Here is a 25,506-nt window from a genome sequence, read left to right as displayed (position 1 = left end):
AACAAGGTTTAAACCCCAAATTCTTGCCTCATACAGATGCCTTTAAACAAAATAGCAAGTGCCTAATAGACTACTTTATCTACTTCTCCAACTTTCTATGAAGAATTCTGACGTATACCCAACAGTATTGCAACCATGCGTGCCCTGTTGCTCACATGGCATTTTTCCATGACTGTCCTTCATTTCTTTCCATTTAATTTCCCATCTTCCTTAAAAGAACTTGCTTTCCCTATGTACAGTTTGTCACCACACGGCAAAAGGTACTCAAAATCAACACCAAGACAGACAGATACAGTGTTTCCCTCCCCTGACTCCTATCTGCACTCCTCCTCCAAACACAGTCTACACATAGATGCAGGAGTAGGACTTGCTGGACACGTACTACTTACCTAGAACTATTAATTATACCCAAGCTTCACAGGTCAGGATGTTAGCCGTTGAACGGCACAGATGTCAATTCCAACTTGCTGTGTTAAATATCTGCATTTTATGTCAAACCGTAAGGATCCACTATGCTATTACTATATGATCAACTGCTGTAATTAAGGCCCTGTCTCTCCATGATACACTTTGCGACCACCAAAACTGGCAGACAGCAAGTAATAAGGAATATAAAGCCAGTTTCTGATGCGCTTTAGTTGTAAATTCCAACCAAAAAAAAAATCTGTTTGCTTTTTAATTAATATGCTGTTTGTGAAACAGTTTTGAGACATAAATATTGAAGATACCATGAGTTAAGTATCAGTTACAATCTACAAGATTTGCTTCCTGCACAGAAATCTGTTTTAAGCTAATAATTTCAATACTTCGCACACAAACATTTGACTTAATTTACCCAAAGTACTTGTACTTACCCTACCATTACATGGCACTAAAGTATTGTAGTAAATCCCTGCTCCATAGCTCTGTATACTACTTATCTGTTTTGGCCCAAAAAGTTTTAGGAAGGAATAATGACTCCTGTTCTTTAACAAGTTCATCATATGCCAGGTCACAGAGTCATCAACAGCAAACACAAAGTCCAGCATATTGTTCTGTGGATAAGGAGAAAAGCGTTGGGGTTTATATGTCAGGAAGCAACAAATGTTAATCATATTAATCCAAGATATACATAGCATCAAACTTCCAGGTAATCATTTTTCACATGAGTAAAAAAAAAATAAATCCAAAACATAAGCATTAATGTCACATACAGTTTAAAGGTTCTGATGAAGTTGCATGCTTTCTAGTCAGCCTAGCAGAGATGGTCCAAAATTTTCTGGTCTACTTGGCTGCAGGACCAAACTTCAACCCTCCGAAACAGGGGAGCACATGATGAGATCTCCATCGTCCTAGTTCACAGCTCAGCATAACAGCTTAAACTGCTAACGAACAGGACTTTTGCTAATACGCGAGACCATGAATCGGGAGATGTGGGCAGAGCTGGCAGTAAGAAATTCACTTCTAGTGTATTCACTTGCTTTTGCCAACAAAACAATCCAAACTCCAAAGACTTATAACATATAATGCATGCCCTGCTTTTCTGAAGAAATCAGTCCACACATTCCCGGCACGCAGACAAGCTGAAAGTTTACAGCTCATACCTACAACAAACTAATATCTGGAGTGACATTAGTTCAAATTCATTAGGCCGACCTCTCTCTGTGGCTTACTAACTCTGGGCTGCATCTTAGCTAATCAGTTAATACTACTGAAAAGATAGTCTGTTAGCTACCTTCCCCCCCCCCCCCCCGTTCTTTTGTGTGAGGATAGGATGCTGTTAGCGCTCTGAAATTCTTATTATCCTCTGTTTTTCTCTTTTCAGGAAGGAAAACGAGACACATCCAAAGTCACATTTGTGGGGAGCGCTTATCAGGCAAGTCATAACGAGCAATACTGCCTATTAACAATTTTTAAAAGGTCAGATACAGACAGACACACAAACTAAATGGCTACTTCCAAGCAGCCTGGCCTCCAAACGGTGAGGAAGCGCCAAGAAGGCCACTTCAGCGTGGCAACGTGTTTTGCTGAAGTCACCCTCACGCAGCGCACAGGGGACGGACCGCCTGGCCAAGCTGCGACTCTTTTTTTTAAACCCACCAACAAAGGAGCTCGGACCCACAGCCCGCAGACACGAGGCTAAGGGGGCACCTGAACCACACACCTCCATCGGAGACCCTCCGGGACACCCCACCGCGGCACAGGCCGGGACACCGGCCCCGCTCGCTCGCGGTTTGGTGAGGGATGTGCAGTTTTTAGCCCCTTTTCGCGCCCAAGCCACAACCGCAGGGCCGGAGGCAGCTCCGGCTAACGCGCTAGGCCACCTCCGCGCCGGTAACCGAAACGCACAAGGCCCGCGGCCACGGCGGCCCTCCCGCCTGCCCCCGCCACACGCCGGGGCGGGGGTTTGCTCCGAGGGGCCGGCCCGGGCCGGAGGAGGCCGCCGCGCTCACCTCGCCGTGCCCGGCCGAGGCCCCCGCCTGCCGGAAGACTCCGGACCCGTAGGCGAAAGCCAGGCTGAGCTCCTGAGGGAAGTGCGCCAGGACCCGCCGGAACTTCACCCCCGAGCTCGACAGCACCGGCAGCGCCATGGAGCCCACCGGGCAGCGCCCGCTCCGGCCCGGCCTGGCCCGGCCCGGCCCGCCTTCCCGCCGCGCCGCCTCTGCCCGCCCACCGGCTGAGGAGGAGGAGGAGGCGGCGGCGGTGGCGCGGGCAAGAGAGGCGGCAGCCGGCAGCGGGCGGCGGCGGCGGCCCACAGCGCCCTCTGCCGTCCGCCGCGGGGATGGCGGCGCTCGGCCGCCCGCCGCGGCTGTTTTCCCGCCCGCCGCGGCGGCTCCCTGCGGCCGCTGAGGGAGCTCCCCTCCGGCCGGGCGGCGGCGGCGGGGACGACCCGCGCCCGGGGCCTCTCTCGGTGTCCCGGAGCCCCGGGAGGCCGCGTTCCCGCCGGTAAGGCCCGTTGAGGTGTCAGGGAGCGGGCTGCGGTGCGTTTCAGGCTGAGTTCCTCCTGAGGCTGGGCTGGCCGGACCGAGCCAGGAGGGGCCGTTCAGCTGAGCGGCGGCAGCGAGGTTATATTCAGCGGATGGGTTTAATTTTCCAGTCTTCCCCCGGCCCCCACCCCCGTTTCACTTTTATTTTTTTAGGTGATCGCAGTTCAGTGCCCCTTCTTCGATTATTTTTCCTCCTTTTTTCTTTTCCCTCCCGTATTTTGTACCGATTCGGGGCTTCCCTCAGGAATTGTCGCTGGTTTTATACTTCTTCACACATCCCCCATGCTACGAAAACAGAAAGCCCACAGCGTTTCATCATCACGTTTGTGCTTGGGATTGTCTCACGCTCTCCTCTTGCTGAGCCTGGCTTGGTTTTAATTTTCAAGTCCTACATAATAAACTTAACTGAACTCAATGAGAGTACTAAATGTATAAAAAGGGCTCACGAGATTGAAGCGTATCTCGTTTCCTCACGATTTTATGCTTCCCTACATCTGTCTTCCCAAAGATCACACTTCATCTTCCTTGGTTTTATGGCTTTCAACATACCCTATTTATGCTGTATACTGTTCTGAGGAAACAGTGGCAGGTCGCATCCAGTCTGAGGCATTGCCAAGCTAAATTTTATACTTGCACTAAATTTCAAACGTGATTAGGTCTTTAGACATCACTGGACTCGTAGCGTCTGCTTGAGACAAACATATGAAAGGATCTGTAACTCTCTATTACAGAAAACGCAGTTCGATGTACACAGTTAAGTCGCCATCTATACAATTGTTTTTGTGATGATAATTAGCATATGATGAATTAGCATGTGTGTGAACCTGGCCATTAGGACTGTTGGAAGGGAACACCTGAGGCAAGAGAACAATCCTTGTCTCTGGTGGCAAATAATATAAAACTAACTATGTGAGGCAGGTGCCACCATAAAACTGCATCAGACCTCTACTCTTCTGAGCTTTTCTACATCAAATGACTCAGCCAGCCAGACCCTTCCTTCTGAGGTCTGCACTCTAAATACTCACTTCCAGAGGAGAAACTGTAGTATGCTAAAAGGAACATGTGTTTACGTTAGAAATAATCCCATTGTAACTAAATGGATTTTTACTATTCTGAATAATAAGGTCCCAGAGGTCCAACTATGGCTGGAGTTTGGAGACTTTTGCTTTCCGCTAAGATTGTGGTTCAGTACCCAGTAGTGTCTTTGCACTGATTTAACTAGTCATAGATCAGATCATGCACCTTGTTCTTTCTGCAGTAAAAGTATTTTAATTATTAATTGTATTACTAATATATTTATATTAGTTGTTATATTAATCTATATTAATTAATATTTATCATTTAAATACTTCATGGCACACAATATAAAGAGCAGTAGATTTGTTGAGCTCACATTCAAAATTCTTTCCTACTGCTTAGGTTAGCAAAAGAGTTTGCATTACTTTTGAAGGAGGATCTAACTCTAAAACACAATTTATGGAATTATCCAATGAAAAATTTTGGGGGGACTATCAGATATTTGTCATCCTGACTAAAATGTTGGGGTGCAATTTATATTAGATGATAGTTCACCCATTTAAGTGTTGGCTTTGTATAGTTTTTTTAATTAGTTGTACTAATTTGGCACATTCTCAAGCACCAGCGTGAATAAATTTACTAAATGTTCCATTTTTAGAATATTTGCTGAAACTTAAAAGAGTCACCTTTAAATTGTGGCACTGTGTTTGTTGCATGCTGGTATAACTGGTAAAATCCTGTCTGGTTAGTAAACAATTTAATTTACTTACTTAAGAATTTAAATTAGCAGACAAAGAAAGGTGGTATAAGTAGCTGGTATTGCTCAACTAGTTCTTCTTGTCACCACTTAGAAAGTTTAGTGAGAAAGCTTTCAAATATCTACACTCACTTATTGGTGAAGTTTATTTTCTGAACTCTATTCACCTTCTTTATAGCTACCTGCAAACTCAAGAAAAGAAGAGATCCATAATTCTCCATCATCAATTTTATTAAAAAGATGATCAGAAGAGAGCTCACCATTAGAATTATCTAGAGGAAAGCATGAGTAAGGAGAAGGTATAAAAATGTTTAATTGAGGCAAGGTGTTATGAATGGAAATGATTAGCTAATAAGGAACATCCCCCTATCCCAGCCTGCCTTTAAATTGCATTCAGTAGCTTAACTAAATTGGAAGTAGCTCACAGCTAAGTGAAAGGTTGCTATGCATCTATGGATTCACTGTGCTGAATTTATGATGTGTATTTGCTTGGAAGTCTTAAATCCATAGCTCTGAAAAATAGGTAACTTTTATTCCATCTTCCTAGAGTAAGTAAGTCTAATTTCCTAAGATCAAGAGAAAAATAAAAGCTCATGAAATATATTTTTATGGATGGAATTGATCTAGAATGCACTTATTCTAATAAATAAGTAAAAAAGGGAAAGCTTGTCTGAAAATGTATGGACTAGTAACCTTTCAGAAGGAAGTTGTTATACTGTTGGCTGATATTTAAAATTAAGGTAACAGAACAAATTCTTGAGGGGGAATAAGATATTTGGAGCATTTTTGCTTGAATATTTGTGTATTTGTTTTGGTTTTGGCTGAGATAGAGGTTTGTCTTTTTCTTCTAGTAGCTGATATAGTGTTATGTTTTGGATTTAGTATGAGAAGAAAGTTGATAACACACTGATGTTTTCAGTTGTTGCTAAGTAGTATTTATACCAAGTCAAGGATTTTTCAGCTTCTTAATGCCCAGCCAGCAAGAAGGCTGTAGGGGCACAAGAAGTTGGGAGGGGACACAGCCGGGACAGCTGACCCAAACTGGCCAAAGGGGTGTTCCATACCATGTGACATCATGCCCAGTATATAAACTGGGGGAAGTTGGCCTGGGGGGCACTGTGGCTTGGGAACTAACTGGGCATCGTTTGGTGAGTAATTGCATTGTGTGTCACTTGTTTTTCTCTTATTATTATTGTTGTTATTATCATCATTATTTTCTTCCTTTCTGTCCTGTTAAACTGTTCTTTTCTCAACCCATGAGTTTTACTTCTCCCCCCACCGATTCCCTCCCCCATCCCACTGGGTAGAGGGGAAGTGAGTGAGCAGCTGTGTGGTGCTTAGTTGCTGGCTGGGGTTAAACCACAACACTATTAGAGGAAAATCTGGGGAACAAAGTTGCTTGAGTATTGCAGAATTGTCCATCTCAATCTTTCTTACCAGCTCAGAACCTCTCCTTGAGGCTTCCAAGGTGGATTTTGTTCATATAACTTAAAGGCCTTGTTTTCCAATTTCCCTACAACTGTGTTCTTTGCTGTATTTCCTCAACTGGCTTTTACATATTTTAGGCTAAATCTAAAGTTTGTTTCTTGTCCCTATTACTGACCTTTAAATTGTTGGGGGTTTTTCTTCCAATAGCACAGTTAGTTTTGAGACTAATAGCTTGTGATCTGGGACAAAATTTTCAGTCTATAAAGAGCTTATTTTAAATTGTATGTAAAATTATTTTATGTCTCGTACTGATCTTGAACTTGGCCTCTAATCTGTTTTTCAGTCTAGCTTTTGCTTTGCTAACTTTGGTAAGAAAATCTGCAAACACCAGAAGGTCTTCAGTCTCATTTACACTTTCAGCCAGCACTGCTGTTGAAGGGAGCAGTTTTCTTCTAGCCGCTTCTATCAGTGTAGGTGTTTGCGTGGCTGCATATCAGAACAGATTGGGGAGTTGATGTGGGTTAAAACCAACTGTGGTTTGGTTGGTTTTTTTTAAACCAGTCTAGTTTTAACCAGGTCACCAGTGTGCTTTACCACACATGTTTGTGCTGGTACAAGCAAGAGAGATTATAAGATTTCTTTTTCTGTTGACAGTGCTGGTTCAAAAGATGCAAGTACTTGGTTTTTGTAAAATTTTCTCACTTAGAATCTTGGCTGTGATTGATTCCATGCATTAAAGTTGTATAAGGAAGGGTACAATATTCTGTATGTTGCACAGTCATGTTGATTTTATTCCTTATTTTTTAGCCAAGTAAGTTCTGATACTTACTGCAGCGTATTTCTCGTAAGAGAGCATGACAAAAGTCTGACCTTCAGCTTTTATTTCAGTTTTTGCCACTGGCAATAAAATGCATACTTTGAACAGCCCCCACATAACTAGAAAGTTTATATACAGGTGTAGTTTTTGTTTCTACCTTGCCACTGTGTTCTCTAGGTCCTTGGACTCCAGGAGTCTCACACATGTTGACTTTGCTCAGTGTCTGAATTCGAAGTGGTATATGCAGCTCAAAGCACATGCTAAGCATCATATTATAGAAAGTTTCAGTGTCAGATATTCAGAGAGTTATCTTAATACCAGCATCTTCAGCTAAAAAATAACAATTTTTCACTAACTTAATATGGAAATCTGAATACTTACAGTCTGTCAATCCATGAGTTGATCTGGCAGTTTAGAATTGAGCTCAGCTCCTCTGTGCACTTCTGTATGGACCAGTGGTTCTTCTCCACAGCGTCAGAAATGTTGTGGCTTATGTGGTGATAAGTATCTCACTTGTGGTGATACTGCTTCCCAAGAATAAGCTCATTCAGTTCTTCCTCTTTTCTTGCCTCTGTGGATGTTCCACCAAGAAAACCGACAACTTTGTGTCCTTCAGTTTTTCGGTAGTGGGGAATCTGTCCTACTTTTCCATAGCATGTGTCTGTTGGAGGTGGCAGCCTCCAATGATCATAGAGTTGCTACTTCTTGTGTATGTAACCATAACTATATACAGAGTAATTTTCATAAAATAGTGGCAGTAACTGGAATCAGTAACTCATATCGTATTGTTTGTTTTAAACTTCTGTGTATTTCTGCAATTACATTATTTTAAATTCTCCATCACTTTTTTTTTTTATTTAAAGCATGGATTATGTTAATTGTTGCTGGTGCAGCTGCACACAGGTATGAATTGGCTTGCTGTTTGTATACACTAACAACTAAACACCACCAGGTGTCCTCTGTTTCTGTATCAGATCTGAATGACCTCCTGTGGATTCTAAGGGAAAATATTGATTCTAAACAAAGCAAAGGGGGGCGGGGAGGGAGGTGACACACAAACCTTTTTGCTTAGTTTTGAAGAGGTTGAGGTGTGAAGCCACTTGGAAGCATTTAGGGAATGTGTGCTATTTGTTACGCTTTGTTAGTAAAGCCTCCCCCCTGCCACAAGCTTATTTGTGACCCTGTGACTCATTGGTATCCAAGGGATTATTTTCCAAGGACAGAGAAATAGCTGGATATTTCTAGGTGTCTCCTCTAGACCTGTTGCTGAAACTAGCTCAGTCATTACCATACAAAGGATTACCCTTCTCTTGCTGAGAGAGACTAGGCAACTAGTCTAGGCTACTAGGCAACAGTTACAATCAATCAACAAGTTGATTTTTACCAGGCAACAATAACAGAAATAAAAACAAGTAGAAAAGTTGCTTAAATACTGAAATTTGTGGCTTTTCTTCTCACCTTGGTTCTGTCTGCTTGCTCATTCTGGTCAGGAAGGGATTTCTGTGACAGACTGGCAATGTGTGAGAGAACATATTTTTACACAGCAACACTAATCTTTCTGTGGGATGCAGTGAAACATTGTGAGACGAAAATCGTGATGTGTTCCTGCAGGTGGTGTACCGCAGGCTATTGCACCCCAGGCCAAGTAGCTTTTTTGTCCCCAGCAACTTCTGAGCAACGGGAAACTGACCTCTATGAGATCAAGTATCACATGTTGCCAGCTGAAATCCTGTGGGAGCTGGGAGCCACTATTTTGCAGAAGTGACCAATAGCATTGTCATTCTTCTTACTGAATGCTTTAAACTAGTATCCCACCATAAAGCTTTTAGGGAATTGCAGCACCTTAATTTCTCTATTTGGATAGAAGTGATAAGAAAAAGCCACCTTTAATGTTTTTTTTTCCCCTCTGTGGAGACATCAAACAGCAACAAATTAGGCTGTTCCCTTGTGCTATTATTGGATGGAACAAATAGAAGCTGTAGGTTATCCCCAGTTCATTACTTCCTATTTCAGCTCTGCACTCCTGAATTATTAACAAGCGTGGCTCTGGAAAGGTAATGGAACTCTAGCTGTGTTCCCAGTGGCATTAACCTAGAGCAATACCAGATACTGGCTTGTCAATGGCTCTATTCACTGGAAGTAGTGAGGCAAGTGATGAAACACCACCTGAAGGTAACTTCAGTAACAAGTAATTACAATGGTAATAATGCTTTCGGGGGCGATGACTGTAATAGGATGTTTCCTTACCATCCTTATTTTTAATTCCATTTTGTCAGTATTTCTAACTGAAAGAGTGTATTGCGTGACTAACCATAACATTTATTAAGGACTTGTTTTTTCCTATCATACATGTAGATGGTAATAAGCCATGTCAAGCGTGTTAGGCTGTGTGTGTGATGATTTGAGGTTCTGAATGCCCATGATGTATTCTGGAGGAGTTCTTTGGTATTTCCAAGTATTTTAGTTGATCAACTGTTAACTATAGCTTAGCTGCATTTCATTAAATAGTAGTTTGTAAAAGTGAGTGAGATTTTGTAGTGTGCTTGTACAATTTGTACAATAAAGTTACTCCAACATACAACAGCTTGAATTCAAGTGTATTTAACTGCCTAAATTATTACTAATATACTAATATCTTTGAATCTGTTCATAAGCAAGGCAGTTATAGCTTCAATACAGTACATTATTTATTAGCATAATTATTGTAGCCACTAAACTGCATATTCTCATCATCATCTATTACTAAAGCAGTATTGAAATTCAGTGCACACAAAAAAGATGAAAAGGATCATTAAGCAGAATAAACAGCAAGTGACACTGAAAAATACATTACAGTGATACTTTAAGCTGATGCTTGTGTGGGTTGTGTGAAAGCACAAAGAGTTTGTCTCCTACAATCCTTCTTGCAATTCTGCTACTAAACAAGTACTTTGTACCGCTGGTTTCCCTTACCTGGCTAGGCTAGGCAAGGCCCTTTATGTCCTGAAGCAAGAGAGGGAGGAGAGCGAGGTGACAGGACTGCGAAATGGGGTAAAGATGAGTGAAGGTGTTGACCTAGAAAACAACTGACAAGCAATTAATGAACGTGTCCTGAAAAATGTTATTTTAAGACGACTTACTTCATTTTTCATAAACACTGATCTTAATCAGGAGGAATTTTTTATTCCTCATATAGTCTTAATTTATGCTCTTTATCCTTTCTAGGTTCTAGTCCAAATGGAGACTCTAGATTGTTATTCTTAATTCCATGTATGGAAGGGCAAATTGGCATTGTATTTGCTCGTTTATGGAAAATACTCACTTGTATTATATTGTTGTTATCAGTGGAACCCTAGCTTTTCTTGCATTGCTTAAGCTGATTTCTTTGAAATTGTTATAGTGGAAGATACAATCAATAGAATTCATATTATGTGAAAATTGGAGCTTTTAATATTGACTATAGTTTATAATGTCATGGCAAAATTAATTAATGCATCATGTTCTCAAACTGAGAATGTGTATTTTTTGACACTTTCTGTGCTAATTTAGAAATGACCGTGCTTATCTGCGTTTCACAGACATGGATAGCTGTAGTGGAAATGAAAAATATTTAAGGCCATTTTCACGTAGCTAGTCAGCCCTATAGGGTTAATGTTTCATTTATTTTACCATAAATGCTGCTCCCTGAAGTACCTAAGTAGATCTGTCTGAAATGTCTGCAGTCCACATTTGCAGTTCACCTGAGTAGTGGTTATATTTACTTTCTTATTCTGCATTTAATTCCATAAGGCTTTGTTTTCCTCATTTAGAAGAACCTCAGAGGATTTGAACTACTTTGCAGAGCAGCAATTATAAATTAGATCTTTTTTGTGGTGATTATATTTCTTTTGGATCTCTTGTAGTTACACAATCTTTGAAGGCTTTTGCAGAACACAGTATCTTAAACTTCAGTGCACTTATAACTGGATAAATAGAAAAGAGAAACAGGTGAATTTTAATTTCTGTTAAAAAAGTGTTTCTCTTTCCTTTTAAGTAGAAGTTCAAAACTTCAAATTAATTTGACTTCGCCCAAAGTATGATATAGAATGAACTTAATTAGTAATTCGTAAATGTTTTGTATATTTTGTGTATGTCATGAATGGATGCATTCACTTTGGCTGCCACAACGTCCTTGTTGACAAACTGGTAAGAGATGGACTGGAGCAGAGGTGGAAAACTGTCTGACCTGCTAAGCTCGAAGGGTAGTAGTTAGTGACTCAAAGCTGAACCAGCAGCTGGTCATAAGTACAGTTCTTCAGGGGACAAAACTGAGTCCAGTAACATTCAATAGCTTTATAAATGATCTGGATGACTGTACTGAACGCTTAGTTATGCAGTTTACAAATTACTCTAAACTGGACAAGGAACAGATGTACCAGGAGGAAAATTGATCACTGAGAGAGATCTCAATTAATTGGAAGATAGGTCCAACAAGAATTGCATGAAGTTCAACAGAGATAAATATAGACCCCTGCACCTGGGACAGAATAAGCCAAGGCAGCAGTGCAGGCAGGGTTCTGCCTGACTAGGTGTAGCTCTGCTGCTAAGGACCTGGGTGTCGCGGTGGATCACAAGCTAAAATGAACAGCAGTGTGCCCTTGCAGCAATGAAGGCAGACTGTGTCTTGGGCTGTGCCAGCAGGTTTAGCCAGCGAATCAGGGATGTAGTTATTCTACTCTGCCTGGTGCTTGTCACACCACATCTGGAATATGGTGTCCAGTTCTAGGTCCTCAGTTCACAAGATGCATTGAAAAACTGGAGAGGGTCTAGCAGAAGGCAACCAAGACAGCTAGAGAACATGGCATACGAGGAAAGGTTGAAAGAAAATGAAGAACTGGGTTTGTTCAGCCTAGAGAATAGATAGGATCTGACTATAGTCTTCCAATAGCTAAAAGTTGGAGAGAAGATGGAGATGCTCTCTCTTCACAAGGTGACAGAACAAGAGGCAACAGACACAATCGGCTTCAGGGGAAACTTGTCTGGATATAAGGGGAAAAAAAAAAAACAAAAAAACCACCCTTCACCATAAGAGCTATTAAACACTGGAATACCTTGTCCAGAGAAATGGTGGAATCTCCTTTGCTGGGAATATTTAAGACTTGACTTGACAGAGCCTCACAAAACTTAACTGAAGGCCCTGTTGTCAATCAAAAGTTGTACCAAATGATCTCCAGGCGTCCCTTCCAACCTAGACTTTTCTACGATTGAATTGTTAGCAGTTTTGAAGTCCCAGACAGAATCTATCTGAAACTCTTCTTTGAAAATGCTCCTCTTGTCTGGATGTAGTTCTTATTCTTTTAGAACTATGGGTATTTAAGAGCACAGAGTTTGACTGCTGTGAATACACCCTCTCCTTGACCCATGTGTAATACAGAGTCTTTTTTTTTAGCCAGGTGTATTAGTATCTGTGCCTGGGTTTGCTCATTGTTCAATTCAGCTGGTTAACTGTCTCTGAGTAGGTGATACTTCAGTGCTGAAAGTCACCTATGTCAGTATTTGCTAATGTTTACAAAAGTTGAATTGGACTATTGCCATTTTTTTTAGAGTATTATGTTTCTATGATTTACTGGAATTTATTTACCTTTTAAATATCTTGGTGCTGCAACAATAGTTTCTGGATATGAAACTGAACCTCCCAGTGTGGCTAATAAAGCAGTTTTGGTTTTTTATATGTATAAGATTTGTTGCTGCCAGAGGATAAGTTATTAGATGTTCTTGGTTTTGGCCTTGTTAGCACTTTGAGATTCTCAATAATCACTTTGCTGTCTCTCTTTGTTTATGCGTACGTTTTGTGTAAAAAATCCTTTGGATTTCGAGTGTTTCTTATTACAAAACAAAATAGGTCATTACGGTTTAATTTCCTTGAAGAATTTGTTATAAGCTGATAAAACTAAACTCTTGCACGTATGTGAGATGCTAAAGCAAGAAATGAATGGTATAATCGGTAAAATCTTTCATCTTAAGTGTTAGTGTCATAGCCAATAATAGAAATAACAGATTCTTAAATCTGGAGAAACCTTTTCATTACATTAAAAATGATAATTCCCCAAGAATCTTAATTTTAAGAATTCATCCCTCATCTTTGAGATATTGTAGATGGGAATGTTAAGTTATCTGGTACAGTTTTATACTCAGAATGTTTCACAAAATCTCATTAGTGTTTTATGAAGGAAATGGTATCAAATGATATGGACAGATATGATTTTAATTGAAGTAGGTGATTGGCTTAGCAATGATGAATTGAAATAAAAAATGGAAGAGTTGAATATGCATTTCAGGATAAATTATTTAATTACAGGTCTACTAGCTTCCTCGAGGAAATGGTAAAAGCAATATTGCTTCACACATTTAGAATTATCTTAGACAAGGCAGTAAATGATGTATAGCAGGGAGCAAAGTTTCATTGGGAGAGAAATACACCTTCCACAAGAAGATCTGAAATTTGTCCTAATAGCGTAGCCCGTGTATAACTAGGGAGGGTAAATCACTGTCCAGTTTTCTTAAGGTTAACTTGTCTGAATGCAAATATGCAGCTGTTGAGAAAGCAATATTAAATATATCCTTTTTCAGGTACTAAAACTGAGGAAAAGTAACTCCTAATTGTCAGAATTTCTCTAAATTGAAGGGTTATGGTTATTCTTTTCTGACTGACATGACTGTGGTTCATGTGCAAACTCCACTGAGCTACTGTCTAGATGGAGGCACATAAAGCTGAACAGTCTGTTATCAGTGAAGTTTAGCTTACTTCTAGTCCTTAAACAGTTGTTTATTTTGCAAAAACTCTGTGTTCCAAAGGCTGAAAGTGATGAAATCCAGTAAAAAGAAGCAAAGTGTGGATAAGCAATTAATTTCAAAAGCTAAATAAAAGATTATTAAAGGAGCTTGGAGTGTTTTTAAAACTTTTCTCAGCTCTAAAGCCACTGCTTTTGAACTTGATTGCTTGAATTTGAGTACCACTTGCATGATGCTCTACGTGCCCTGATGTTTAGGATTAGTAGGAATCCATACTTGGTATCAGAGAATCAGAAATTCTGACAACTGTGTGAAGGATCAGGATGCACATCACCTTGGTCTATTCAGATGCACATAAAATGCTCTTTCTGACATTTTCTGTAATGTAATTCATGTTTACTTATATGCAGGTTATTAAAGAAGCTGTAATTTAAAAAAAAATACAAACTAGATTATTTAGCTTTTTTTTTTTGTCCTACATGTACTTTATATAATCCATTCCTGTTTCATTCTTTCTAAGACAGCTCTTAGCTAAACAAATAATAGATTTACAAGCAAATTTTTCACAAGATTATTAGGTCCCTTTTCCTACTAGAATGGTACCTTGCTTTCCTTTAAATAGTATTCCCTGGTAATTTGTAATTAATTCTCTGCTTCTAATGTATCTCTTTGTTCTATCTACATATCTGAGTGTCTGAAAACTGTTTAACAGGTTGGTATGTTCTTCTGATTCCCTTCTTTTATGTGTTAATAAAAATTGTAAAAATAGTGTCATACCATTCTAACAAATCTTGCTGTCAGAAACGAAAAGGGATAGCTTGCTTGTGGTATATTTTGATTCCTCCAGAGTTTTCTCTAGATGGAGATTTTTAGCTATTGTCTGTGAGTGTAGGTAGCTCTAGAACTAGAGAACACTGAAGAGTAATTGAACAATACAGCATATGAATGCTGTGTCCAGTAAAACCTCTTAAGTGTTGAGGTCATATTTCAGTTTAATCTGAAGTAACAACAATATTGAAGTGTTGTATGATGCATGACCAAAAAGTTCCATTCTTTATGACTTGGTAGTGTTCCTGAAATTTTCAGTATTTTTTTTTTGTTTACTTCTTGGACTACTGCTTCTTTCACTATCTGTTCTGTCAGAGCCAAAACACAGACTTTTACCAGAAGCCTGGAAATGCAAGAAAGCTTTTCCTTAAAAAAAAGTAATTTGCAGATCAGAAGAGTTGTTTTCCCAGCAACTTGAAACTACTGCTTTCTGGATATATTAAGTTTTGGATGTTTGTTCTGTTTGCTGAATTCCTGAATGACCTAACAATTACTTGTTTTGGGGGGAGGGGTGGGGGGAATCTACTTGTCTTAGTTTTCCATCTTATTTAGGAAAAAATAGTTCTTGTACATGACGGTGTTCGTGGAAGAGCACACACGGAAAGTAGTTGTGTTAGTCACTGCTTCTAAGTTAGCACAGAAGGCTCCCATGTTGAATCAGGGGGATATGTCAGCTGCATGTCTGGGTATTTTTAGTGCTCTTCTTGGGTTCTAACTGGTGATGTCTTATCCTCACAGTTAAAATTCAGATGATTCCTGAACTAGCTGTTTATCTTATCCTCATAGTAAATGAGAATAACAAATGTTCCTTTATAGAAGAATGCATGTATTTGACTTCCTTGTTAGAAACAGTCTGTTGTCCTAATGATGTAGGTAAGCTTCAGTAAAGCTAAAAAGATGTGTGACAGCAGCTCTTGAAAGGGTCACTCTGTGCTCTAATCATTTCAGGATTTAGATGTGTATTGATCTTTAAGAAAATTGAGGCTCCTTCTGTAGCCTTTGGGAGGGGATGTACAGCTCTGCTAACTCCTTACCACAGAATTCAACTATATGGGGCTTTGTTAACTTTGTGTGACCTAATTATTCTATGCATATATGGGCCACAAACCTTTGATACTTTGTTTTGAGTTCAACCTATGGGAAATTGCTGTTAACCCTTTTTTCAGTGTAAGTCATTATGTAGCCAATGTATGCACAAATTTGATGTTATATTCTGATATTCTTGAATTTTGGAGAGCAGTTTTTAAAGATCTGGTCAGGACTAGATTCTTTTCTCTATACTTATATTAGGCTGCTTAGGGGTAAGTGCTTTGTTTAAGGTTTGTATTTCAATATGCTGCTACCAAGTCTATAGAGTAGCTATTTTTGGGAGACTTAATTACATATTACTAAGGAGATAAAGATTCCTGAGTTAAGTAAAAGACATCTTTCATCTTTACAGGTACCCTGAATTTAAAAAGTAGAACAAGGAGAATCCTCTCTCTGTATATGTGTATGTATACATATACTGGATCATTAAAGGGAACTGACACTGTTACTGTTTGACCAGTGACTGGAGTACATTTCGCATGGGAAGTCACCATGTTTGGCCGTGTGAAATCTGTCCAGCTCATAACTAGTTCTTGATATTTGTATATATCTACAGAAAGAGTATTCCTATAAAGCGTGTACATTTTTACTACTATTATCAGCCTGAATATTAAAATCATCTGATAACAAGCGATCTTGGGAGGTATTTCTCAAGGTGAATGCTGCAGTTCATTGGCAGAAGCACGGAAGAAATTAGTGCAGCTACTTCATGCATTCTGTTGCTGGTCTCTGGCCACGTAGGAGGCTTAATTCTCAGATCTATTTTTCTGCTGTCTTCCAAGAGAATTGAAATGTCATTGCTTAAAACTCATGCTTTCAGAATAAAATGCACAGCCTCCCAAAATACTGTATTGACTGAGTAGTTCACCCACTTTAAGCCAGACTTGTAAAGAATTCAAGCCAATTAAGCTGGCTCAGATCTCACTTTTTTTAAGACTCCTCCATTCCAGAGCTAGAATCAATGTCAAGTGTTCCTGTTGACTTTCTGGGAACTATAAAAAAAATTAAAATACTGTTTTCTTCACTAATAGCAATAGACTGACACTTATGACTATCTTGGAGTTGGATTTTAAAGCCCTCTGTGACTTGCGAAGATTTCATTTTCGGGTTTAAAAAAAACAGTATGTTGCTTAAGTAACCAAATAACAAAAGCACATTGGCAATGCAGGATACTTCACAGCTTGGCACTGAGTGCTTTTTTTACATGGTGACATGTGCAGAGATTCTCAGACAAAAATGAATCATGAAGCAAATGATTTTTTCATTTACAGAGAGCATTGGGGAAAAATAGAGCTGCAAAATACCAAAAGATGTTTCCCACAGGAGAAGTAGAAGAAATTATATTAGGGTATTCTTCAGCAGAAGACTCTTAATGTATTGTGGAAATTTCTGCTGGCCTACAGCATGGCTTCTCTAGAGGTCTAATCTGAGCAGATGCATGTCATCAGCTCCATATAGCCAAGAGCTTGTCCTGCCTGCAATAATAAGACCTGCAGAGGAGCAGAGTGTGAGTTCAAGTGTTTACACTGCCTCTGGTTGTGCACAACAAAAGTTCTTCTGCTTGTGACATACCCTGTGGACATACAGTTAAAACCTAACCTGCTAGAAAGTTACTAAAATGTGCGAAGCACCTGTGAGACAGCTCATTGAGTGAGTCATATCCTTAATGCAGCTCTAGGATGAAGAATAATAAAGTAATGTGTAAGAAAGAATACTTGTTGTATACTGAAGTGAAAGTGAGTTAGTCAAAGTGCTGCAGAACTTGAGCATCTGCAGCATAACTAGAATTTAAAATGCAGTCACAGATTCACTTTTTTTCAAACATCAAAAATTCAAGTCTTGTGTATTCTGCAGGTACCAAAAAGTGATTTTGGGATTCAGACAGACACAAACGCTATTCCTGTCAAAAATTTACTCATGGAAGAATGTCCATCTTTAATTCAATCAAACGTCCGAGATTGTTCATATACATATCTTTCTTGGGGTACTTTTCATGGCATCAGGTTGCCAGTGGTTTATTTCAGCACCTTCCTTTTTTTTTTTCTCTTTCTTTCTCATCCTCTTCCTTCAGTGTACCATCACCCACCCTTCATCTCTCTAGTTTATTGCAAACTTCAGTTTCCCCTTCAGAATATAACACTCAATAATTTTTTTTTTCCCCTTCCATTTTCTCCAAGCTCTGATAAATCCAGCCTGACCTCCCACTCCCACTTGCCTTGAGGGCTTCTGCACTGCACAAGGCAACCCAGAGACTCCATGCAGATTGCTTAGGGATGAGTCTGGCATTCCCCAGGATGAAGCATCACCACTTGATCTGTTGGCCCCATGTTTTCCAGGCCCCATCCCCACTGGTCAGTTTGCTAATATGGAAGGGAAGGCAAAAGAAATGGTCAGCTGCAGTTCTGTGCATAAAAGCAATTTTGGCTCTTCTCCACCTTCTCTTTGGTCTGATGTAAATGTTATACTCTTCTTTCTAGTAACTGTAAACACCTTCAGAAAGGTGACATACAAAGTCCAGGTGGAATATTCTTGAGGTTTCTCATGCCTTTACTCAGGATAATTGTCAGGAATCAGAGTAGTAAATGACAATAGGAAGCCATTTTACATAAGTTTCATAGTGACCTGCTTATGAATACATGAATAACACTTGCACTATGAAAAAATACTCAGAGATCTAAAGTTCTTTTAGCCAAAAATATACCACAGTATTATCTAGATATACCATTGATAACAAAATATTTCAAATGTATAAGAGTGGTTATGGTGGTTATTGTCTGTGTGTTATGTTATAGAAACTTAGCCTTTTTGTTTGTGGGTATTTTTCAGTTACAGGTTTTAATCCTGACTTTATAGAACTTAGGTATGAAACAATGTCTATAACCTTTAGCATCGCAAAACTCCAAAAAGTGATTTGCTTGTAGATTAAGATGTTTTCCACGGAATTCCAGATTGTTGTAATTTTCTGGCCATGGAATAATGACAGCAATTCTCCCCTGCCCCCAGTTTAAATGTCAGTGTGTCAATGCTGTATTTACTATACTTGAACAATATCACATATGATGACTACCTGAAGGTTTTTTTCTTAACTACAACAGAAATATCATTTTGGCCTTTTTCCTTGTGGTCAGTCCATGTAACCCTTATTACAGCACACGATTTAATAATTAAAATGGTTCTCCTCCTAAAGTTTCCTTCCTCACTTAATTTTAACAGGGTATTTGTGGTAATCAAATATATTGAGTGCTAAGAAGTTGAGACAAATGTATATTCTCCTAGTCTAGCTTTATACAAACAGTCCTCTCCTTTGTTTTTAAAAAAATAAAACAACAAAAAACCCCAAACTGTTCAAATTCAGAATCTGATATCATTCTGAATCTCATTTGTTTCCTTTTATTCAAAAAGTTATTGTGTAACTTCATTAAAACTTTCTTTTTACTGCCTACAAATATATTCTTCACTGATATGTGTAACCCATGTGCACATGGAAGTGACTTTATGGCCTGGAGTTCAGTATGAACCAAAAACAGGATTTGTGCTGCTGTGCCTGCACTGCAATACATCACCACGTGACTTACATATACGCGTGCATTCACTTCACTATCTATCTTAACTGACATGAAAACAGATTATTTTTTCTCATGCTTATGCATTGTATATTGTTACTGAAATACTGTGAATTTTTCTTCAATAAGTGCAAAACATAACCTTGTCCTGTAAGATTATTTTCTAGTGAGAAATTACTCCAGAAATAATATACTGAGTAGCAAGCAGATTTTGAGTGAATATGTTATATAGTTTATTTAAAGATATTATTTAAGATGCCCATTAAAGTTGTCTTCAGACCTGACTTTTGCCTTCAGTTGGCAAATGTCTTGGTGATTCATGTCTCTTAAAATTTGGTATGCTCAAAATGAACTTGAAAAAAGTAATCAGTTCAGTTTGCAGTTGTTGATTTCTGCATTTACCCAATTTGACCATTTAAGAAAGCTGTGTAAGTGAAATAATCTGTTCCTATAGCAACATAAACAGTCTGGAGGAGCTTCCATGGTATATAGATTATACTGAATTCTTAAAAACAAACACAAGTTAAAAACAAGAGGTAAGTTTAAAAAAAATGAATGAATGGATGTGGAGAATATGGATTCTGAGACAGCCTATATATAAGCAATAAGAGAACATACCTCCTGTTAGTCATTAGAATGCCCTTTATTAAGGTGCCCTTGCTTGTTTCTTGGCAAAAGTTTCTGGAATTGCAAAGCTTGTCTGACCTCACTGCTGAGTTTGCCAAGCAGCCGAGGTTATGGCAGTGGCAGTGTGTCTGACTCAGCGAGGTTACAGCATGAACCATATATTTAAATAGTGAGGTGTTGGCAAGAGTTTTTTTGCAGAGAATTAGAAAAAGACCGTTTGGTTATTGTTGTTTTTTTGTTTGTGGATTTTTGTTTTGGTTTGGTTTCTTTTAATAAGTCAGACTTACTCTTTCAATTTATTTGTTGGAGACCGAGCCTTGAAGTCCAAAGGAAGAATAAGATGATCACTGTTTTCTTCTTGCACTCATGCTTTTTTAGTTGAGAGGAGAAACTAGTCCTTGTTGAAAGATTAACTTAAAGTGCTTATGAGTAGTAGGCTTTTCTACTGAACTAAGTTGTACGTCTGCCAGTCTCGTACAACAAAACATGCAAGGAAAATCTCAGTCCTTTCTCATATGCCTCTTTGCAGAACAACATCAATGGACAATGAACCTGATAAAGCCAAAAGGCAAAGGGTTGGAAGGGCTCTTACTTGAAAACAGCACAAAGCTAGAACTTCAAATAGAAGTAAGTGGAAACACAGGCATCTCTGTCTGCTAAATGAAGAATGATGTTTTTGTGTTAATACCGTTTCTAAAGTTTAATATAAATGCCAAAAGTTGCCAAATTATAGCTTGTGTTTAAAGTTCTTGTTAACAACTTCAGCATTACAATACATCCAAGATGACAAAATGTCTGGTTAACCTTTCAGAAACTGAGAGAAGACAAGGTTTTTAGTATTTGTTAGTCTCCAGTTTGATATATACACATGGTATAAATTATATATAGTAGGACACAAATTTCATCAACATGTAAGAGGAAATACTAAACAGGGCTATAATTTGATGATGCAGATGCACTGGATTAACAGTTTTCTGCTTATTGAAGGTAGGTCTTGTGACTTGTTCATTCTCATTCATTCCTCCCCATGATCCTACAGCTCTCTTTCCCTCTCCAGACCAGCTCTTGGGGTTGCCTGAAGGCAAGGTAGGCTGAGTCAGCTCTACCACCTGGCAAACGCCATGCTCTGAACTCAACTGTCACTACTTCCATCAGCAGACAAGCATCAGACAGCCCTCGGGCAAGCAACAGCTGAATGTGTTTGGGAGCTAGGAAAGCAGTAGAGATGGGAGAGAAAAGCAGTCTTCCTCTTTCAGGGCAGCAAGGAGGGGTTTTTTTGCTTACTCTAGGAGAAGAGAATTACAAATAAGTCTAGGGTTTCATTTATGTCTGTAACAGTCCTAATCTTTTGAAGGTGCTGATGTTTACAAAGAAATGTATAGATTATTTCTTATTTAGATCTTTTAAATGAAATTTATAAATTACTATATCTCAAAAAAAAAAAAAAACCCTGCTATTTTTTTCCTCAGCTCTCACATAGCTCTGTAATAGTCTTAAGTCATACAGAAGAATTCTTCAGTTTGAGATGTGTTCATGATTGCTTTTAATGTCATCCTGACAGTTTAATTCTTTGCTTGTGTATAGCATTTATGAGGACCATAATTTATGACTGCATGCAGGAGCTGAATAACATATGTTAATACTAAAACAGACTTTATTTTGACTCTCCTTACCATTTATGAGTGGTGAGAGTAGAGTACTGGTATCATATCCAGCTTGTATAGATATAAAGACTTCTCTGTCCACACTAAAACTTTCCAGGAAAGAAAAGCCTAAACACAAAGCCAAACTGTAAAGCCTACATTTTTTAACAACTAGAAACATGTATCTGTTACAGGATACATCAGGGTTGGGTTTTAAAATCACTTGTGTTAGGAAATTTCAAATTTACTATGAGTAACTGATCTACAATATTAAGTTACTAACATGTAAGTTCCTCTAAATAGGACAAATGTTACTGTATATTAGAAACCAAGAGTTTGCTTTCTCCTTGACTTCTGTGTATAAGCTTCAGACAATACTAATGTCAACATAGAGAGGCATGCTGGTTATACTATGTTGGTAAATGTGCTCATGCATCATTTGAAAGTATGTATTCCTTTTAAGAGTGGATAAATGGGTTTTAAACAAGGCAGGAGCATGGTTTTTTTTGGATAAGGCTGTTTTCACAGAGCCATTACTTACTAGGAATTCTGATGCATACAGTAGGATGATGTGCCTAGTTCTGAGTAACTATTAGAACTCGGTTTGTAAAACTATCCTTAATATATGACCTTGAACAAGAAGTTGCTTTTCCGTTTCAAACAGGAATGTTGGGCAATGTCCATAACACCTGGCTTTTGTTTGCCCCAGATACAAGGGCAGTGGAAATAATAGCTTTACTTACCTGTGTCATTAGTCCAAACTATGTGTTGCAATAAAATGCTCTTTCATTAGAGAATGCATTCTCTAACTCGATGTAAACAACTGGCCTGCAAACAGTGCTTTATTTTGCATGGTATGGCACTGAAAGGTTTGGCCAAAGACAAGTTACCTTGTACAGGATTCAACAAAGGGATTGGTACTTAAGAACTTCTTAGCATGAAGAGAGTTCTTGGCTTAATAAATTCATTCAAGTAGCATTGTGTCTGAAAACCCACAACCATGTCCTTGAAACCCCAGTGCTTTTTCCATCCTCCTCTTCTGTGTTTGTCACTTGTTCTTTTTTCTGCTGATGCTTGGCATGTATTTAATTTATCTCATTTGATGTGTCAGACTGTAAAAAACATTAAAAATGTCTTGCATGCTAGAGTAAATGTACCTTCCACTGTGCAACGCTTTCATTATTTTTCCAAGTATGCTGTGGTGAGAGAGTACTGTAAGGCAAAATAGAAAAAAGAACATTCTCTTGAAATGTTTCAAGTAACTTGCACTCCTGTTTTCTGTAGGAATTTTTTGTGCGTTCCTATACAGGTTTGCAAACCTGTATCCCAGACTACACAGATCAGTAGGCAACAGTAAATGTTTTGGTATGCAGGTGATACTCAACTGCTTATAACTAGTGTGAAACAAAACCCAATGCTGTAGAAATTAAAGCAGAACTCTGGCCACTCTATAAAATCCAAGGAAAAAGACCATAAAGACTATACCTGGTAAACTTGAATCATAAGGTGTTGGAACAGGGCATAGACACACTTAAAATGTAATGGCTATGAATGTAAAACTGAGTGTTTGAAGATGAGTGCGCTGTAAGTTTCTCTTAGTAAACAAGTAGTTTAACAGAAATAGTGTTTTGCATACTTGGTACAAGCTCTAGGTAAATATTATAGCTGCTTTGGGGAAGATCAGAATAGACTGCAAACTACTGCAAGATAATGAAGAAAATGAAGATCTGTTTGCCTTAGCTTTTTCTGAGTGAAATAAGAGACTGATACCTCTGTCAACTCTTTCTAGATATATCAAACATGCTTGAAATGTCTGTGTGGGAAAACTTGGATTAGATCCAAAGATTCTGAGGCATTAAAACTGATGATAATTAGTTCATATAATATGATCAGTTTTGTTTTGATAAGTTCAGGAGTACCTTTCATTCTTATTTAATACTGCCTGTAACCTTTAGCAGTTGTAATGTTCTCCTTACCACATATGAGTGTGAGCCAACAAGACTCTTGCATGTGCATAACCACAAATTGGGTATGTTAAAAGCTGGTCACAGAAACACTTTTCATTCTACAAAATTTGAGAGGAAAAAAAGAAAAAATATCCCTGTTCTTCATTGGGATGATACCAAGACTTTTAAAAACACTTTTGAGAAGAGTAAGAAAATATTAATACAGTAAATAACCTGAAATATTAAGACCTGTGTTCCCTCCAGAAACAGGTGTCTCCCATTATACTAAATGAGTGCCTTAATGGCTGAGATCTTGTCTAGTTTTGAGAGAGGTTTCCATACAGCTGTCCTTTTTGGAGCTGTATAACTAAGTGTAAGTATTTATATTGCCAAGATTCTAAGTACCTGAAATCCATGCTTAGAAAATTTTTGTCTGAATTGTGAATATTTGCACAAGATGAAATACATGCATTAGGAAAGAGCTGGCCACAGAGCAGGCCATCGGCTAGGCTTTTACCTTGGAATATGGGAGAATGACAGAACAAGGACTTAAAGCAGTGGATTTTACACTGTAGCCAACTGTCACAGCCAACAGACTAATGAGTTTGTTTTGGCAAATTTCTGACCATGTCTAATTAAAACTTCCTCTGAACAGTCCTGAAATGCTTTTCCACTGCTTTTCTTTGAGTGTCATTGTTGATATACATTAAATAGTTTAAGAAGTTTCCTTGTATGCATTTCGAAGTGACTGACTGCCCTCTTCTTGCAGGTCATGAATGCAGCATCTACTAGGTCACTGACCTGCAAAAGTTGGAGCACCAAATTTTTTTCTCAAATGGGCTGCTCAGAGCTCTCGCTCCTTTTGAGCAAGCTGCCTGCCTGCAGCCACTACTTCTTTTTTGCGTATCCCCACTTTTTGCATATAATTTGCAGTAATAGTGAACATACCCATGTGGAGACATTGAATATTTCTCTCTGTATGTGAAATAACTGAAACTTTCATGTGCAAAATGCCTTGTATTTTACTGCATACATATGCATTTCACTGTTGAATTATGGTGTAGTGCAGAGCTCCTAAGGAAATTTTGTAATTAAATAGCTTGCCTTAAAACACAGTGTGCTGGGCATAGTAATTAGCATTCATTATTTCCGTATGGTTAAAAATATCAGACAAAAAAGAGTGTTTTGAATGCTTCTTTTAGTATTGAGTGACCTGTTTTGGAGAACCGAGGAAGTATTGTCTTTTGCCTGTATGTCTAATCTGTGCTAGAGGCATGGATGTAAGCATTTGCAGTCCCGTAGCAATGTGTCCTGTAGAAACATACAGCATGCCACAGAACAGCCAAGTCAGAGCTTTCTGGTGAGAACCTTTCCTTACAGGAAAGTCCAAAGAAATTGGTGTGGGTTTTTTTTCCCAAATGGTGAACATAATCAAGTAAAAATGTAGAAGTGGCAATAAAATAGCGGTACCTCATATTGACTGTAAATAGTTATGCTTTTTAGCTATGCCTTCCAAACAAAGTTAGGTAAGATGAATGCTAAGCGTTAGTTGACTGACGTACAAGAAGTACTACCAAACAGCAAAAATAAATCTTAGTCTAGATATTTAAGATCAATTTATGAGAAATCTATGGGTGGAGCGCTGGCTGGACTGCATGTCTGTCCTTGCCTGAGCAGTGCATTCTGTAGGTTAGTACCCAAACCTCAACTTTTCTTTTAACATGTTCCTTTTCTCATCTAATGAACAGTAAACAGGAGGTTTTGTTCTTCCCAGAACTCTTCCTGTTCAAAACTCTTTTGCTTACTTACTGGATTATCCAGAAACACTCTTCAATGGAGCCAGTGAGATGCATCTGATTCAGTAGCTGTATGAGCCACATATCCGTGTATTTTTGGAGACAGCCCTAGTACCTGGCTGGATGCTACCATTTTTTGCTTCAGGCCATAAATTGATTACTGCTGAAATCAGAAGGGAATGCTGTCTTCTGAATCTCTGCCCACTGCTATAGGGAAATGAACAGGACAGATATAACCTGGCAGACTGTATTTCCCTATTGTTAGATTCTAATTTTGCT

The 25,506-nt window shown here is 38.8% G+C and overlaps 1 protein-coding gene and 1 long non-coding RNA gene across 13 annotated transcripts in view; one reads left to right on the top strand and one right to left on the bottom strand.

The window, feature by feature from the left end:
* The window catches only part of TAMM41 (TAM41 mitochondrial translocator assembly and maintenance homolog), a 105,424-nt gene extending 102,766 nt beyond the window's left edge, over positions 1-2,658 (bottom strand). For 7 of the 12 annotated variants that reach the window (XR_005930997.1, XR_005930998.1, XR_003920759.2 and 4 more), the window contains exons 1-2: positions 2,433-2,657; positions 855-1,034 (exon numbers count right to left, since the gene is read on the bottom strand). Coding sequence is in view for 8 of the 12 variants with exons in the window: in XM_041118843.1 (XP_040974777.1) it covers positions 855-1,034; positions 2,433-2,570 (318 nt within the window). In the remaining 4 variants the exon portion in view is untranslated. The other 5 variants (XR_003920753.2, XM_029996109.2, XM_041118844.1 and 2 more) reach the window with 3 other exon arrangements.
* Positions 2,659-14,278: 11,620 nt separating this feature from the next.
* The window catches only part of LOC121232487, a 52,188-nt gene continuing 40,960 nt past the window's right edge, over positions 14,279-25,506 (top strand). Inside the window, exons 1-2 of the long non-coding RNA XR_005930999.1 lie at positions 14,279-18,003; positions 20,372-20,469. This is a non-coding gene — a long non-coding RNA (uncharacterized LOC121232487). The remainder of the gene's footprint in view (positions 18,004-20,371; positions 20,470-25,506) is intronic.

The sequence above is a fragment of the Aquila chrysaetos genome, chromosome 20 (assembly GCF_900496995.4).
Source record: "Aquila chrysaetos chrysaetos chromosome 20, bAquChr1.4, whole genome shotgun sequence".
Classification (NCBI taxonomy): domain Eukaryota; kingdom Metazoa; phylum Chordata; class Aves; order Accipitriformes; family Accipitridae; genus Aquila; species Aquila chrysaetos.
This window is presented reverse-complemented; position numbering and strand designations above follow the sequence as displayed.